The sequence below is a fragment of the Drosophila gunungcola genome, assembly GCF_025200985.1.
Source record: "Drosophila gunungcola strain Sukarami chromosome 2R unlocalized genomic scaffold, Dgunungcola_SK_2 000030F, whole genome shotgun sequence".
Lineage (NCBI taxonomy): Eukaryota > Metazoa > Arthropoda > Insecta > Diptera > Drosophilidae > Drosophila > Drosophila gunungcola.
In genome coordinates, this window is record NW_026453176.1 from 468514 (window position 1) to 487015 (window position 18502).

An 18502-nucleotide genomic window follows, 5' to 3' on the forward strand; every position below is an offset into this window, starting at 1 on the left:
ACACAAACCACACACAAACACACACACACACACACACACGCACACACACACACACACACACACACTTGTGGCGAAATCCCCTCTCCCCCTCTCACTTACTCCTTACAGCTCGCAGGGCCTTAACCCTTGTGGGTGTGTGTGGGTTGTGGGCAAGGCAATGGCCTTTCAAAATTTTCGAATTTACGTAAATTTAACTTTCTTGAAATACACTTAACTGTAAAATTAATTATAAAAGGCAATTGTGCATGTGTGTGTGTCTGTGAGTCTGGCAATCATGTGTGTGAGTGTGGGCTTATGAAGTGCCCCGCCCCTATCGCCCACTTAAGTTTGTCTTAGTCTTTGGCCGAAAAGGTGTTGGCATGGAATTTGCATAACCAACGAAACGTCAATGTCTTCAGAGAAAGAGCGAAAGAGAGGCAAATAGAGAAAGGTTTGCACACATATGTGTGTGTGAGCATGTACAGTTGCGCCCATCGCCATTTGCATACTGACACACACACACACACACACACAGGTCTGGGCCGTGTGTGCGAAAACACACTAATTAAATGTTGAAGGCAGTTTATATTGAGCTGGCGCCCAACCACCCACTTGCATGGCCAGCGGGCAGACAAAGGCCAAGAGCAGGTGCTGGTGTGTGTGTGTGAGTGGGTGGGTGCATTATATAACCCCCAACCTCATACACCTGCATGTGCGAGCGTGTGTCGTAAGAAAATCTATAGCCTACGGTGCTCAAGCCTGAACCGCAAATTCAAATGTCTTCATTTTGAACATCAAACCAACTGCAGCAGCACTTCCTTCGCCCCTTACAACACATACACACACACACACACACCTAGATTCAGATATACACACACAAACTCACTGGGGGAAGGAGCAGAGCTTTACATATGTATGTTTGCTGAGGATTTCTAATTACATTCGGCATCGTTCGGACTCGTCTTCCCAAAAATAGGTAGCTTGGGGCCACATTAGAAAGTGGGAACGGGGCTTATGTAAAGTATTTCATTGCCGATAATAATATAATGGCTCGTGTAAATTGAAGATGATGTGGCGAAGTCAAAAGATGCCCCTATAGAGTATGGTCAATTCGAGTAGATTTTATTTGTTCCCTAAAATGATACTCTATTATTTACTTACAACTCATCAACAAGCACAATTAAGAATCTTAAAAGGATAGTAAGTTCAATACTATTTTTTTTAAAATAATTTTATTCGCTAAAAGGTTTATGTAATCTTAATATTTCCAACATTTTTCATTCAATTTTTGTCCTAGTTGGTTATCTACCTTTTATACTTATATGGTTACTTTCAAAGAAGACCACTTGATTTTTGTAATACAAAGGTTTAAGTTAGGATAAATCGTTATGTTAGGAACTGAAGTTTACCATATACTTAGCCAAGGACTAATTGCACATTAAGCTAGGCAATTATACTACTGACAGTTGGGCTAATGTCACGATACCGATACCGATACCAAGAACTAGCTAACTAGCTGGCAATAGGCTCTCCCACCTGATTTTATTTGCCACCTGCCCCGGTTTACACACGCAGACATTTTTAATTAAACGTAAATTTTGCTCTATTGATTAGTTGCCAACAACTCGGCAACTTTGGGTGTTGGTGGAGCGAGCATGTGCAACCTTTGTTATTGCTAACGCATTAGTATTAGCGCAACGGATGACGTGACCGGGGTTTGAGGGGTATGAAGGGGTTGAGGGCGAATGGAGCCAACTTGACACGCAAACTACTGCAAAGGGGGTGGGAAAAGTGGGCGGCTGTCATTGTTCAACTGGCAGGCCACAGAAAAGGGGCGGGGACGCGAGTTTTCGGTTGCCAGTTTGGCGTCTTTTTAACACAATGACAGTTAATTAGATTGTGTTCGGGATAAGGATAGCGCGAAGGATATGCAGGTGTAATTGTTTGCAAACTTTGGCTTCCCCGGTGGATACATTTCGCACAATATACTTAGGGTCGAATGGTGTGAAAAAGCTGCTCAAAAAAACACACATATTTACTAAAGCAATGGAAAATGTATATCTCAAATTACTTTTATATACTTATCGCGCCTTGAACCTATTATTTTGATTACAGCAAGAGTGTGAAAAAAGTTGAGCCACAAAATCGATAGAGTACTTACTAAATTATTGATTTAAATGCCTGGGCAACCTGTTTCGACCGCAAGAAGTTCTTATCGGGGCCTGCATATTCGATTGGGTTCTAAGCTGCAATCACAGAGGAAACCATTCATTGTATCTTACGCACTTTGTGTATACAGTTTTTCAGATTTCACATCTCTCTCGCTCTAAGTGCTTCTTGATGTCCTGACCAGACTAACTAATGACCAACGCCTGGGCTAAAATATTGATCAATAAATTGCAGCAACAGAAATAACTTAAAACCCAAATGTGCCTGGACAAATAGTTGATGCAGTTAGCAGTTGGCAGTTAGCAGGGGTTGGTGGGTGGTGGGTGGTTGAGAGGGCTTTGGGTGATGCGTGGCTCCATCAACGAAGACAAACTCCTGCCATCCTGGAAGGGCGCACATAAACAAACACGAAGAGGAAACGAGCCAAGCCAACCGAAAATATTTCAAATTCATGACAAATGCATAAGATTTCAACAAATCGGGGAGAGAGGCCTTGTTACAAGTAACCCCAAACAGTTAAGTGCAATAAATACGGACCACTACGAATGCAGGCGGCACACACAGGCACATGCACATGCACAGGCACAATCACAATCACAATCAAATAAATTACACAGCATTTAATAATTCATGCAAAAAACGGCCACAAACACAGGCCAGAGAAATGGCCGCCACCTCTACCCCGCCACCCACTTTTCCAACAATCTGCTTGGGTGTGTGTATGTTTTAAGACTTGATAATTTCAAAAATCAACAGGATATATGTGTATTCATAACTTCAAATGCATTTTGACCACACACATACACCTACACATAACTTTGGGTGTGGATGGGTGTACTATTGGGTAGTATTGCTTGGATTTCGTCTTTGTCTCCCTTTTTGGCTGTCCTGCTCTGAATTTTCCTGCTGCACATATCGCTCACATGCCATTGCACTCAATTAAAATCCTTTTGTCGGGACCAGCTCTATCTCACTCTCGCTGCCACCCGTCGCTCCGTCTCACTTGCACGCATGAGTTAAATTTTCGTAGCCATTTTTGTTATTTTGTAGTTTTAGTTTAAATATTTGATAGCCTGCATATTGATTGGTGCTCAGTGCAACGTGGCGCATGAGTAATAAGTTTCTGCCTGGCTATATACAAAGCGGCTGGGGAAATATTTACTTAGATAACGGTTTGATTGGACTGCTAAGCTCATTCTCAAGGTGATTCAAGGATTTTCCGAAATTAGCAGCTCGCAAAGCCCGGCCTGCCAAGCCCTAATCAAGAAATCCAAAAGGCATGGCACATTTCCAGCCCCGATTATAATTGCGGTCCAGGCAACCCGACTTCACCGAAGTGTGAGAGGTAGCGGAAGAGCCGCCATTGTTGAGCTTAAGGTTGCACCAAAGAGACGGCAGCAATTGCCACTGCACACCGACGGCAGCAACTTGCAACATGCAGCACTGCAACCTGCAACACGGCCCTAATGTATGCTACAAATCTCGCCAAAGCAACGCATTTTGTAGCCATTTAAGCTACTTGCATAAATGTAGATGCCCACCCGAAAGAAAACACACTCGCTGGCGTGGAGATAGCCCAGGTTCCAGCACCCAAAACCCAACACCCAAAACCCAACACCCTGAGCCCCTGGAGAAGGAGAAAGCCCAGTAGACTCATGTGTCTGCCCCGCTGTCTATGTAATGTGCTGTGTACATGTGTGTGTGTGTGGCATTGACCAAGTGGGTGTGCAGTGGATGGTGGGTGGAGGGGTGGGGTCTCCCAAGCAGGGCCATGGCTGCAGTCTGGACGACGTCGTCGTCAAATGAATCTCATTTGCATTTAAATTAGGAATGAAGCCCGATTTGTTGTTGCCCTTTGAGGCGGAGAGTGGGTAGCGAACCCACTGCAACTTCTAGAGCTGCACGGTGAAAAAAGTACCCCCGTAACAGGCCATTTAATTCCGTTAATTTCGCATCACTAAATTTTAAGGTCAAACAAAAAAATGACTAAGTATCATGTGAACATTAAATCGGTGCCTTAGTCATTTATCTATCTGTCAATTAAAGATGACTTAAAAGCTTTTTGAAAATTCACCAAATTTTACACCAGAAATTTTATGATCATGAACCATAGTTTGACTTTGACTATTTAGACTTAATGCTATATTTAGACTGGAAATTTTTGTTTGCAAAATTATCTAAGATGCTCATAAATATACTAAGAAACTGAACCTTTTTAAATTTCACTCTGTTGACTGAATATTAGGCTATCTTAAAATATATTATAAAATCCCTTGCTGACTGATAAAAGTAAATCATATCAATTTTTCCTTAGGGGTAGCTTTGTTAAGAAATTTCAATAGTTGCTGTATTAAGTTTTGAGCAAAAACTGAGTGTGCTTAAATAGAAATACAAAATATATATTGCCCAATTTCTTTCTGTGTATCGTTAGGGCTGCTGGCAAATGAAGGGTATGGCGGTGCACAATTTTTAATGAAGACAGCGTAGCTACTTAGGCACCCATGCATGCATACATGTCGCCTCTCCCCTGATTGCCGTACCGATTTCGAACTCACTTTTTCGGACAAGTTGCCCGATTGCATGCCAAACTAATGGCCAACAGCTTGGACAAATAGCAAGCACTCACACTCACACTTACCCACACGACCATCGCCCCCTAGTTATGGCAAATATGTTAATAACCTTTCTTCCGATGGGGGCTTAGGCGGGAGCTCTGTACAAAATTTTAATTAGAAATGTTATATGAGTTGCACGCTGGCCCGGGGCTTCCCTTGCTCCATATGCTGCTGGTTCAAGTCATGGCCATGCCCAAAAAAGGGGTTGAGGGAACCAAAAAGATTTGCCCGGCTAGCCAGTTTGCTCATTTTCCAGCTGAATGGGGTTAATTTTTTGGACCTAACTTTAGCTTCATTAAAAACTATAGTCGATACCGAAAAATGTATATCGAAATTATTATGAACTACACCAAGTAAAAACTTTTTACATCAACATTTTAATAGTGAATAAATAAAGTTTTTAAAACAAAGAAGGCAAGAATGGTTTTAAATGGATAATGACCATATGCTCCAGATTTTATTGTTAGCTATGCAATTCAAAAATTTCAGCTGGAAATTTAGTTATCCAATGTCACAATACTTTAGATTCTATTGAATACACCTTTATCTATTTAATGTACGAATGGCATATCCATGTATTAGCTTCATTTAAACTCACCCATTCGCAGTGCCATCGATAACATTCCTTTCAGTTGTCAGAGCTCGGGCAGTTCATTCATGTCCAACTTATGCATACACGACTGCTTGGCTTTAATTAACGCTAATGCGGCCATTACAACAATCTAAGATGGAAGCCAAGGCAGCCCAGGTATCGCTCTCTCTCTTTCTGCTTGTGTGTGTCCGTCTCTTTCTTTCTGGGCGCTGCTGCCAAATGCAATGAATGCAGCTATTCATTTATGTCAGCTGTAATGACATTTTACATTCCGCATTGGACTAGCGATGGGGATTGCAATAGGGCGTGTGTGTTGTCCATGACAACAACAGTAATGCCGGTAGGCTCCCCTTGGTGGGGTCTTTGGGGGGAGGTGTTTGGGTAAGGGGGAATCCCCCTTTGGGCTCGGCTGCCATAGACAAGTGTCAGCGGTAATTGAAAATACGAATATTAATTCCAAAGTGTTCACGAAGCAAAACTAACAAAAGTATGGCATGAACAAGTAGCCAAAGACATGGCTCAAATATGCCAGCGCAAAGTAATTAATTTTGAAAAGAGGATTGGGTGTCAACTACAAAAAGCCTTAGATAAAATATTAGAGAATTTTTTGCAGGTGCAAAAGTTTTTTAATACTATTCAGTTAATTTCAAAATGTATTTAAATTTTTTTCTTATTAGGGATGCCACAGAAATCACTAGGGTTTTGTTACTTGTTGTTTATATGTGTAAAAGTATGCAGCAATATATTTTACATCAATAAGTCCGTTGGATTAACGTTAAAAAACGTTAGCAAGAAAAACATGTATTAAAATTGTGTATATTATAACAAGTTAAAGCCTTTCAGAAATGTAGATCGCAAGAAGCTGACAGCTAAGAAAGAAAGCTAAACTTAATTTATGGTACGGGGAAGGTCTTTAAAGCCATTGATCAGTATCAAATTACGCACTTAGTCACCAACAATGAAAATTCTTATCTCTGGATACACACAAAGATGCTTCCGGTGAGTAGCTGAAACGGCACCACCCAACCACCCAGCCACAAAAGCATCCACCCACCCGCCAATACATCGCTGGGACAATAAAACGGGTGTGTTGGTCTACGGCTAAAACAAAAAATTTGTTGTTCCTGCAGGCACGGAAAATGGAAAACGGTGGGGAGGCATTGGGTGGCTGGAAAAGCTCCGAGATGAGCGGAGGGTGCAACCAATCAGCGAGGCCCGCAAAAATGTTACTTTTTCGTTTTCTTGATGGAAACGCAGCAGCGAATGAGAAATGTAGAGGAAAAGCGTTAGCACTCGCTCGCACACATGTGGACGCCGCGAAAAAAGTGGCACAAAAACGGCAAACTTTTGTGTGTTTTCTCGACGGTTGTCTAAAAATAAGAATAAAAGAGGTGCAGCCAATAAGAAGGAGACAGCGGCAGACAAACAGCAAACAATACAGCAACCAACGAGATGCGATGGAGCATGCCAGAAATGGTAGCAGGAATCGCTGAAAACAGGGGCAAAACTAAAAAAGTCAACCAAACAATTGTATGCGAAAAAATGGCTTAAAACAGCAGCGCACGGCAACAGGCAGAGGACAATGGGTACAGGATTCTACTAAAAGGGTGCGTAAAATATCCGGATTCGAGGACCAAACTCATGGCTCAAAGGAATCATTCCCTCCTGAAAGCGACAATGTAACAGCGACTTACGTTGATAGTCCTAACAATAGTTATAACAAAGTTTTTCCATATTAAAAAGATGTTTAATTGAATTTTCCGGATAGTCTTGGCAATAGTAAAAATAAAATGTTTTCTTTATTTATGTTTGCTTAATTAGCGCTGAATATTCTTGACACTTAGCCTGTTTTTTTAAATCAATAAATTAATAAATAACGATAATTAGTTTTTATTAGAACATATTTTTAAGAATGCCGTACATACAAGAGAATAGAAGATTTTTTTTTTTTATCAAAGATAGTAAGCAGAATAATGATAAAAAACTTGGCCATATTTTTAAAAATATATTCGAATTTCAATATATTATTTTTTTTCAAATGGTAAAGACTAGTTATTGTCAGTTATCAACGACAAACGTAGCTTCTATTGCGGCTTTTAATAACATTCTTACTCCCTTCTTCCTACAATATTCTTGTCAAAGAAAATCTATTTCTCGTTCAAAGCGAGGTGATAAATAATTGTTTTGCAGCTTGACCCGTCATTCCATCTCTACCATCTCAATTCCAATTAAAAATTTTGATGCAAATGAGCAGCGGAGAGGCGAGCGAATCAACTCCCCGGGGCTATATTGCGGCAATAAATGCCGCGACAGACACCATGGCCACCCAAACCACCCGAAACCACCCAAAACCACCCACACCACCCACTCGCTGACCGGCCAAAGTCGATGGCCAAGAATTGTGTGGGTGGCGGGGGGTGGCACAACTTTTACTTTTTATTTTTGGGCGAGAAGAAATGGTCAAAAAAAAGAAGTGTGCCGCCAAAAGTGAAAAGCAAGCAAAAGTGCGAACCTTTTTTTGGGGGGAGAGGTATGTTTTCATTTTATTTGAGAACGGATGGGGATGGTAGGGGGTGTTGCCAGGTTGCAGTCTGAGGGGCTCAGGATTTATGCTTGGTCCACTCAAGGCCCAAAGGAGTGGGTGTTTTTAAGAGAAAGGGGTGGGGGGTATGGGCAAATAATACGTACAGCCGTACAATTGCATTCGTTTGACCAGAGCGGTGACCAGTGACCGCTGCAGAATTTCTCCCCAATGTCCAGCGCTCGGCGCCCCCAAAGAATAACTGCGGCTGACCAGCGACCAAGCAGTCAGAAAGTTGTAGCAGGCAACTGGGCCGTAAAAAAATCACCCAACGAACGATAGAGACAGAGAGAGGAAAGGAAAATTAAAGGCACACAAAAAGTGGAAAAAATGGAGTAAACGGAAAAACGTAAAAAAATTGGGACAGGCCCGAACACACAAGCAAACAAAGGGGGGTGGGCGGTGGACGGAGGGCGGAGGGCGGAGGGTTGGGTGAGTGGTCTCGGAGTCCTGGACAATGCTTGGCCTTCATTGTTGTCAAGCAGAGCCACCACCCGCCCACGAGCCACCCACTTCCACCCACTTCCACCCAAGTGGGGTTGATTGAGTGGCGCGCCCATTGATGTTGCTGCTGCTGCTTCTGTTGCTTCTGCTGATTCCGCTGCTCCTGATGGACCGGCCGAATACGAATCTACCCCTCACTTCATTCCATCTTCTTGTTTTGCTCCATTTTCCATTTCGCCTGCCGGTTTTTCCGCCACCCATCGTTCATCATTTTTTACACATTTTTGTTTTGGTTTTTGTGCTTCGCTGTTGTTTTGTTTCGTTTTTGTTTTCTTTCGCTCATTCGCCATGCGACTGTCAGCTGCGCTCTGTCCATATATGGAAGGCCCATTTAAACATATATCACATATATATATATATATGTATGTGTGGTCGAACCGATATCGCCGATACATGCCCACGTGCCGGTATATGCCGGCTTACCCATATATATATATATATATATAGAAAGCAGTCGAGTTCTGGGCAAAATTGCAATGTCTGCAGCGTGCAGCTTTTGTTTGTCGCGTGTGGGTGGTGGTGGGTGCAGGTGCAGCTTATACCCTTATCGACACCGAGTGTTTTCCGGCCAAATTGCGCAAGAAATCGCCTCGTCACAGGAAAAATTGATGGCCTATACGATTTTTGTTTAGAGAGTTGATGGAGCGAATGGCGGGTTGATTTTTCGCGTTGTTTTAATAGACACGAAAAGGTAAACGTTTTTCTGATCTCCAGCTTTTTTAGGCATCTATATTGCAGCTCCAAATCAAAATTTATGAAATTTAGATTGAAATGGAAGTAAAGGTAAACGTTTTTCTGATCTCCAGCTTTTTTAGGCATCTATATTGCAGCTCCAAATCAAAATTTATGAAATTTAGATTGAAATGGAAGTGTGTATGTCTTTAATACTTGTAAATTATTTTTTATGGCAAATAAGTAATACCTATTTTAAAATTTCATATTATTTCAAGGGTACTGTGTAACCTAAGTTCTTAGGAAACTATATAATATTATTATGTTTCTAATTTTACAGTAACACATAAACTGAATTTTATATTTTATAAAATAAAAAATCTTCATCTTTACCTTAAGAAACTAGCTGTTTCATTAAAGCATTTTGATTTTTATTAATTTCTGCAGATTATAAATGTTGTGTCGCAATAACAACTTGTCTATAAAATCTATTGCCAAGACTTACTATCTTTGCGCCACTATTCAATGAGTGAAAACAAAGGGTATTATGAACGAATGTGCCATTTTTCAAAGCTTCTATATCGGTTACAAACAAAAATTCATCATCGCACTGGAAAACCGCAACTCCCAAGCAGTTTCAGCAAACCCTTTGCCTTCGTTTTCGAGTCACCAATGGGGAAATTATCAATTCAGGCACATAAAGCAACATAAATATTAATTGAAAAATATTTTCGCATCTCGGCAAAAGGAAAGTATGAAAGAAAACTACACACACACTCGCACTGTCAGTGATGAAATTATGTGCATTTGCATTAAACAAAGCATTAAATATGCAAAAGTGCAAGGGCCCAGCCCACCCCTCACCGAATCATAAATGTTTTCCGGGGGGCGGGAAAAGTGGGAAAAAGGGGTGCTGCTGGAGCATATTGCTGGCCACAGCAGGCGCTGTATGCTGGATGGGCCTGGGGTGACCAAAAATAGAACAAGTCAAATATTTTTCGACAATTTATGAGCCAGCCTCCCTGTGTTCGGGGTGAAGCTGGGTGGAGCTGTTGTAGCTGGTCAGCTTGTAGCGTGTATGTCCACCACTTCCACATCCACATCCTCATTGCCATAGCCATAACCATAGCCTTACCCATACCCATACCCATACCCATACCCATACACATCCTCGTTCCCCGGGAAAAAATGCCATTTGCAATTAAAGCAAACAAGCAACGCAACCGTTCGGCGACGTCGACTTGCTCCTCGTTTTCGCTTTCTTTTTGCCGGCTACTTTTTGGCAATTGCATTTTTTTACTGTCCACCACCAAACCACCCACAGGCAAATGGCCGAGCACCCATCATCCCATCATCCTTCAAACACCCACTCCCCTGGTTGGTCACATGTGTGAATTATAATTTCGCGTCGCGCTCAAAAGCATGCTACATAAAAAACACAGACAGCGAAAGAGACGGGGCGAAGGCTGGAGAAAGAGAAGGCACGATGGCGAAGGGGCTCTCGAAGAGGGAGAGAGGTGCAGGAGCATAATAAGAAGAAAAGCAAAGGCTGCCATCGCGTTTTCCATTTCGCGCCGGGCTTTTGCTTATCACATTCGAGGCTGTCAAGTGCCCCGCTGCCCAACCCAATTTTCCCCAACCCACAGCCCCCCTTTCCCACATACCCCCTCCCACCAACGGCGAGCATCTCTTGCTCTTTGCAATAATTCAATTCATTTTCTATTTTTTTGACTTATTTTCATTTGACGGTGGCGCAACAAAAACAGCAAAAATTAGCAGCCGAAGGGAAAACGTTGATGCCCAGCCGATTGTTGGGTGGCTTTAAGTGGGCTTCACTGTCCGAATCTGAGTAGATACGATTGTGCAGACTGTCTGAAGGAACGAGGGATGTGTTTTTTACCTATTTGGTAGGCAAATTAAATGGCTACCTTCCTTCTCTGCATCTCCGAAGCTTAAAATTGCGAATATCTACAGATTAAAAAGTTCTTCAAAAATAAAATTGTTTGTAAAAATGTATTTTCGTTTTAATTCTTCGGGTATTTACATAAGCTTCTTTAAAGCAATCAGTAGACAACGTTAACTATTTTAAATATATAATAACTGCGGATCAATGGGGTGGCTAGGCTATTATAATTATCTCTCCCTCCTCCCAAAAAAAATTAATGCCAAAAATCTTGCTCTGAAAACCACAAACTTTGATTTAAAGTATCACATTATCATTATTGTATTGTTAATTATTCGGTTATCAATATTTAAAACAAATGAAAGATACTATTTTAAGTATTCTTCCATCATTACTAAATATTTTATATGTTTTTGTTTTAAGATATTGTAGATGACTAACCTAACAATTAAATTAAAGACATTTTAGTGGCTTTGACCTGTTTTGTTATGTCTTGAATCGAAGCAATTCAATTATTCAACTATTGAAGGCAGAAACAGTGCCTATGTCCACTCTGTTCCGCCATCCATACACTTTTTTTAGAATCCATCGGGTGAGAGAACCCCATCCATTTGGCTTCCCAATGCTAAATCAGTTTTTAATTTCCGCTCATTTGCGAGGCTACAAAAATAGAACTGATGGGAACAAAAAGCGGACGACAGCGTCAGCGGCTCATTATGGTGGCCACTTTTTGTTCTTCAACTTTTAACGTCAATGTAGCTGCCGTAGGGATACTTACACACACATACACACACCCACACACACAGTCACACCGAAGTCCTTTCAATTGAGCGTGAGTAAATATGTTGAAAAGTTAATTCATTGCACATCAGTGGACGCCCAACTACTTGTGTGTGTGTGTTTGTGAGTGTGGGCCATAGTGGCTGTCAGCGGCCGTCTGTTTGCCGCCTGTTTGCATAAAGGACATGCACTCACACACACACACACATACACAGAGCAAAACGTAAAAAAAACACACGGGGACACTCGCAGGACATTAATGTTGCCAGAGCCCAGAGTTTCTTTTCCTTTTTCATGCACTCTCGTTCTCGTCGTGTCATAAATTTAGTTCGATTTGCTGTTCAATGACATTAACTTGGTTCGTCCTGGCAGGACCTCCTTATATTTTTTCTGCCACTATTTAAGTAGTTGCTGTTGTGCTGGTGACGGCACCAATAAACGTCAATTTTTAATGAATTTGCAGCACGTTGCAGTGAAATTTATCAAGTGCTTTAATTAATGTCTACTCTTTTAGTGTTCGTTAGTGTTTGTTAGATGATTGAGAGATTTACGGTGTATCTCACGTTAGATATTAAGGTATTCCTTCCTTATTTGGTTGATAGAATCCTTATTGGCTGGGCAACAGCAATTCCATTTAATTGCCGCACTTGCAACACCCACCAAACATTTCTATTTATTTGCATAAATATTTTTTTTTAACACTTTACCTTCGTTGCCGTCACGTTTACTGCTTATTTTTATGGCTTTTCTTTTGGTCGCTCCTTTTTCCGATTTTACCATTTTTTCTTCTCTTTTTTCTGGGTCTGTATTTTGCACTACAATTATGTTAATTTCCTATGCAAATAAAATTTAATTGAAGCTCGGCCACGTCGCAAAGAAGGGTCCTGCTCCGTTTGTCCTAGCATTAATGTTCCGCCCCCCAAATCCTCCGTCCCAAGCGCATTTAGCTGTCGCCAGCATTAATTGCCAATAATTATATTGGTTTACCTATCCACCCATTTTACGTGGATTCTTTCGCCGAGCTGGGCAAATTGCCCCCACCTTAAATTATAAATCGTTTGAAAATTGTAATTTAAAGAGGCAAAAAATGCCACCGGATCATTTAAACGGCTAATCAAACAAGTATTGATACATTTCCGAAACCTCTTTGGGCTCCCTCGATTCGCAACAATTGCAACCAATTAAATTTGCATAAATTGGCCAGCTCATCCGCACGGGCAGATCAAAATGCCAAACAATAAATGTGCGCTGACAATTACAACAAAAATTAAATTAACTTATTAACACGCCCCATGTATGTGTCGCCTCGACTGACACAAATGAAATGTAATACGAGTCCGAAAATGCCATCGCTTAAATATATAATCCAATCAGCAAACAATGAACGGGGATTCAGGACTCGTCATTAGCTCTGGGGTATGGATTTCTGCTGAACAATTGGCAATTGCATTAATTGCAAAAATATAATTGAATTTAGCCAGAGGGACGCCGTGATTCGCTTGCAGCAAAGTGATCTTAAATGATTGTCAAGTGGTTAAATTAAATATCACACTTGGATAAAAGAACCCATATTTATTTGTGCAGTTGCTCAGCTGGTTGGAATATTAAAATAAAAACCAAACTCAATATCCAGGCCAAACCATTAATTTAATTTCTCTGGTTTTTTTCAGGACTTTGACAAGGAGATCAGCTGCCACAAGATCCATTCGCCCAGCAGCAGCAGCCACGCCCACTCCCTGCAGCACCACCTCCACCACCACCACCATCATCATAATCCCCACCACAGCAGTCGCAGCAACAACAACGACGATGAAATGGAGATTACGGACGGCCACGCCCTCCTCTCGCCCCCGCCCCCCCTCGCACTCTCACTCGCACTCGCACTCCCCATTCGACAGCAAGGATCACGTCAAGGAGCTGGAGTTCTATAAGAATCTAGCGGCCAAAGCCGCCTCCCTGGCCAACCAGCACTCCTCGCCGCCGCTGCCGCTGCCACTTCCCCTCCCGCTGCCCATGCAGATCGACGGCGAGGAGGACGACAACGAGGGGGAGGGCGAGGCAGATGCGGAGGCGGAGGAGCAGGCGGCGGAGGTGCTGCGACTGCGGCGCGAGGAACAGGCCCAGGCCAAGGCCTTTGCCGCCCATCTGAACGGAACTAGTGAGTACATATCGAAAGCCAAACAGCAGCACAAACACACGGTCCATTGTCAAGGATGGAAACTGAATTTATATTCTTCTAGTAATCAATAGAGCCCAATCTGTTCTACAAGTCTCTTGTTCATAGTTTCTTCTAAATTCATAATTTTATCTATTGACTCAAGACTTTTAAGTAACTCATCTATGTCACATAAATCACTATTGTTTTAAAAAATCTAAGAAAAGGTATCTGAAGTATGCAATGTAAAATTAACCTCTTGATTCGGATTGAACCATACGAACTTTCGGACACAACATATATATGGTTGCGTTTACTTGACACCTTTTCAAGTAATGTCAAATGCTTAGCGATTTCTGCGGCACCCCTAATTTTGTTTGTTAATTTTTGTTTTTTTTTTTTTGTGATTTTTGGACGGTTCTATATTTCTGTGCAATGCATTCAATTTATTTTCTATTTGAATTTGTATTAAAATACAAATATGAATAATGCATATAAAAATCAATAATTATGCCAGTTTTATGTATTAGATAAGCTAAGACAAGGAGCTGTTGAAAGTATCCTGTTTCGTCGACAATTTACAGCCAATTTTATTTGGCTGCATTTTCATTTAACGCTCTAATTCCCTCGGACTAATTTTGTATAATTTATCTAAGACTTCTTTGCTCAGCGAGTTTCCATCCTTGAATTCCGCACCGACACAGTCATTTATCCCCGTAAAACTCAGGCGGGGGCCAAAGTAAACTGGCAATTAGTGCTGGCTGGCAGGCAATACAAATTCCCAACCCTTGCCCCATTCCCGCCACCAATTCGGCAAAGGGTTTGCAACAAAAACTAATGACAACATTTTGTGTGACTCTTGTTCAAAATCCCACAGTGCAAGACATGATAAATTTGCAAAAATTACAAAATTTGGCCACGCTACAACAGCAACAGCAACAGCAGCAGCAGCAGCAACATCCGCATCCGCATCCGCATCATGGGCACCAGCATCATCATCACCATCCCGCCACGGCCGCTGCACTGGCAAGTCTTCAAGGATTAGCCGCCTCCGTGTTCAATTCGCCGTTGAATCTGAGCGTGGGCGGTGAGCCCACAGGAACCACGGCATCAGGAGTGGCGGCGGCGGCGACGCCCGCCTCCCCCACCACCCACAATGGCGGCAAGAGCAAGACGTCCAAGGGCGGCAGTTCCGGCAACAACAACAACATCCACTCCGGCGGATCGTCCTCGAATCCGGGGGCCAGCTCCGCCCAACAGCAGCAGCAGCAGCAGCAGCAGCAGCAGCAGCCGGATAATCCCAGCAGTAGCAGCTCGCCGCACCACCCCCTCAGCGCCTCCTCGCTGGCGAATGTCCTTGCGGCGGCCACCGCCTCGCCGCCGCCCACTTTGGCGGCGCCCCCGGCCAGCGCCCAGATGCCCCAGCTGATTCTCGCCTCCGGGCAGCTGGTGCAGGGCGTCCAGGGCGCCCAGCTGCTCATACCGACGGCCCAAGGTGAGTGGGTTTAGTTTTACGGGTTGTCGTCTGGGTTCTCGTCTGGGTATCAATAACATAGTTGACTTGGTTTGACTTTCGGCGCATCTCGTGGTTGACGGGGTCGCGGGGCATTATAAAGCTCATAAAGCGATTAGGGAAACTTTCAATTTCCTCCCTTTAGTGAGGCGGGGAAAAAAGGATTTAACGTAATCCTGGAAAAAGGAATTAATGCTGTGTTTGGTCCTTAGAAGCTAGAAAAAAGGTTAAGGACTCATAGACACTTTCCATCCCTTGCATAAGTTTTACTCAGCCTGATTAAATCTTTAAAAAAGAACTATTAAATTTTTTTATTTTGTACAATGAAAAAACGTAACGTAATATTAAGATAAGATTATTAAGATTAAGATTAATAACTTCAGATTGGGAAATCGATAGTAAAAAAATAATCACAAATATACGATTGTTTGGGACTTACGAAATAACAAATTTAAAATGCTTTTGTGGCTATTATAATTGCTTAATTTTTGGTAAAATAAATAGGATGATTTTATTTTACAAAGTACCTTTTGGAAATGGTTATACAATGAAAATATGTAAGTTATTACGTCAAAAATTCAGATTCGGAAATGTATAATTAAATGATGATTTTAATGATAGAAATACATTTTTGGATAATATAGGAATACATCTATTTCTTGAAGCTAAACACATTTTTAGCTATTGATAAGAAGCAAAAAGCAATAATTAAAAATAGCTGAACAAGCCTAAGACGGAAGATCAAATCGTAAAGGTTATAATAGTTTAAAGTTTTCAAACATTAAGATCAAACAAAATGCGAGGTAAACTACATTACCTTAGATGTTTTGTTAGAAACCCAATAATTTGGATACACATTATTTCGAGGTAACCTGGAAGATTGTCAGGCAATCTTACGATTTTTACCATGCAAAGTACAAAAAAGAATTAAACAACAACTCGTTTAAACCATACCAGATCCAACTTATCTTGTTGTTTTTTTTTTGTTTTAGGCATTGCTGTTCAGACCATTCTTACCATTCCGGTGAGTCCGCAGATTCCCACCACGGAGCAGTTTCTGCCCAACGCATTCGGGGCCTTTGCCAGCTACCAACAGCAACAGCAGCAACAACAGCAGCAGCAGCAACAGCAGCAACATCGCGAGCAGCAGCGTGACTTGTTGCCACCTTCATTGGCCGCCCTGCAACATGCCACCGCGCTGCCACAATTGGCCCAGACACCCACGAATTTATTGAAGCCCAATCTCTTTTCGACGGGCGTGCAGCAGCTGCTGACGGCTCTGCACCCAGAGCTCTTTGCTGCGGCAGCTGCAACACATCAGCAGCAGCAGCAGCAACAGCAGCAGCAGCAACAGCAGGTGCAGCAACATCAGCGTGAAAGGGAGAGGGAAAGGGAGAGAGAACGAGAACGAGAACGAGAAAGGGAGCAGCACTTGGGCATTGGTCACCTGCCGCACTCCCACTTGGCCGCCGATCTCCGACGCTCAGCGGAGCGATCTCCGACGGCGGGCTCGCCCACGGGCGGAAGTCCCGGTTTGCCCGGCAAGGGACCGCCCCCGCCGCCTCCCGCAGCCGCCTTCCTGCTGCAGCAGCAGCTGCACATCAAGCCCGAGACGCAGACGCATCTGCACCACCACCTGCAGCAGTCGCAGTCGGGGTCGGCGGTCTCCTCCTCGCTGCCGCAGATCAGTCTGCGGCATCCGGACGAGCTGACCAATCCGCAAATGGAGCTCAAGCCGCTGGAGCTGAGTGGCGGCAGCAATTCGCCGCCAGCGCCGCCACCGCGTCACCACTTCGGACACAGTTTGCGTGGAGCCTCGACGGTCTCGCCGAAGCACAGTCCGCAGGGCAGGATGGGCGGCAATGGCGGCCCGTCCGCCACCGGTATGAATCTCAGCCAGCATCACGAGCGGCACGATCGGCACGAGCGGCTGGAGCGACTGGAGCGGCAGGAACGGCTCGAAAGGCGGTCGCACACGCCCACGGCAACGGCCACCAGGGCCAGCGTTTCGTCCAGCTCGGGAGGAGTAGGTGGAGGTGGAGGTGGTCACCTGCCCTCCGGACGGCTCTCGCCGCCCAGCTCCGCCCCCTCGAGCTCGTCGGCGGTCAACAGCATCAGCGACAGAGGCTACACTTCCCCGCTGTTCCGCACGCACTCGCCCCAGGGCCATGCCCTCTCGCTGGGCGGCTCGCCGCGTCTGGAGCGGGACTACCTGGGCAACGGGCCCAGCTCCGGTGCGGCCACCTCGACCAGCGGCGGCTGTGGAGCGCCCACGGTGGCGGGCTCGAGTGCAACGGCCAACGTACTTAGCAGCATCAACAGGTGGATTTGACTCGGCCCCGATTTTTTATAGACTTCACTGACTTGTCTTTTCCCCTGCAGATTGAATGCCTCGAACGGCGAGCTGACCATCACGAAATCCCTGGGGGCACCAACGGCCACCGCCACGAGGGCCTCGTCCGCCTCGCCACGCGATGATTCGCCGGGTCCGGGTCCCTCCACGTCGAGTGTCTCCCACATGCAGCCGCTCAAGCTGAGCCCCTCGTCACGCAGCGAACCGCCGCACCTGTCGCCAAATGGAAACGACAATGACAACGACCTGCTCATGGATTCACCGAGTGAGTAAAGATCGATTCTTTCTTCTTTTCAAATAACTCTGAGCTGGGTTGCAAGGCGGTTCTTAAACCGTTACGAACAGTTTTCAAAATTAGATATGCTGACTGCCACAGAAATCGCTAACGTTTTGTAATCACTTCAAAAGTGTCCAAAAGACAAATTCATGGAACTTCTGCATTGAATATAGTTTTAAAGACGTTGAAGTATGAAATTATTTATTATATATTTAATTTAAATAACATCATGCGTTGTTACCAACATAAATTGTAATTTCAATCTTAGACTTACAGACCTACAATCAAAACACAAATTGACCTAAAAAGCTTAGTAATGAAAAGCTTTATGAAGTTTAAAAAATATTTTTTTTATAGTTAATTGTTTCTAAAACAATCTATATCATTTTGTTTCTTTGGATTTACTCTG

General features: G+C 43.5%; 1 protein-coding gene and 1 long non-coding RNA gene across 2 annotated transcripts in view; both read left to right on the forward strand.

The window, feature by feature from the left end:
* LOC128256877 (alpha-protein kinase 1) overlaps positions 1 to 18502 on the forward strand; it is a 76378-nt gene that overhangs the window by 53382 nt on the left and 4494 nt on the right. The window contains 5 exon segments of the mRNA XM_052987580.1: positions 13466 to 13654; positions 13656 to 13953; positions 14828 to 15445; positions 16456 to 17785; positions 17846 to 18081. Of these exon segments, the coding sequence (XP_052843540.1) occupies positions 13466 to 13654; positions 13656 to 13953; positions 14828 to 15445; positions 16456 to 17785; positions 17846 to 18081 (2671 nt within the window).
* Positions 6092 to 7161, forward strand: LOC128256913 (uncharacterized). The gene is made up of 2 exons (XR_008267821.1): positions 6092 to 6354; positions 6486 to 7161. It is a non-coding gene; the product is annotated as an uncharacterized LOC128256913 (long non-coding RNA).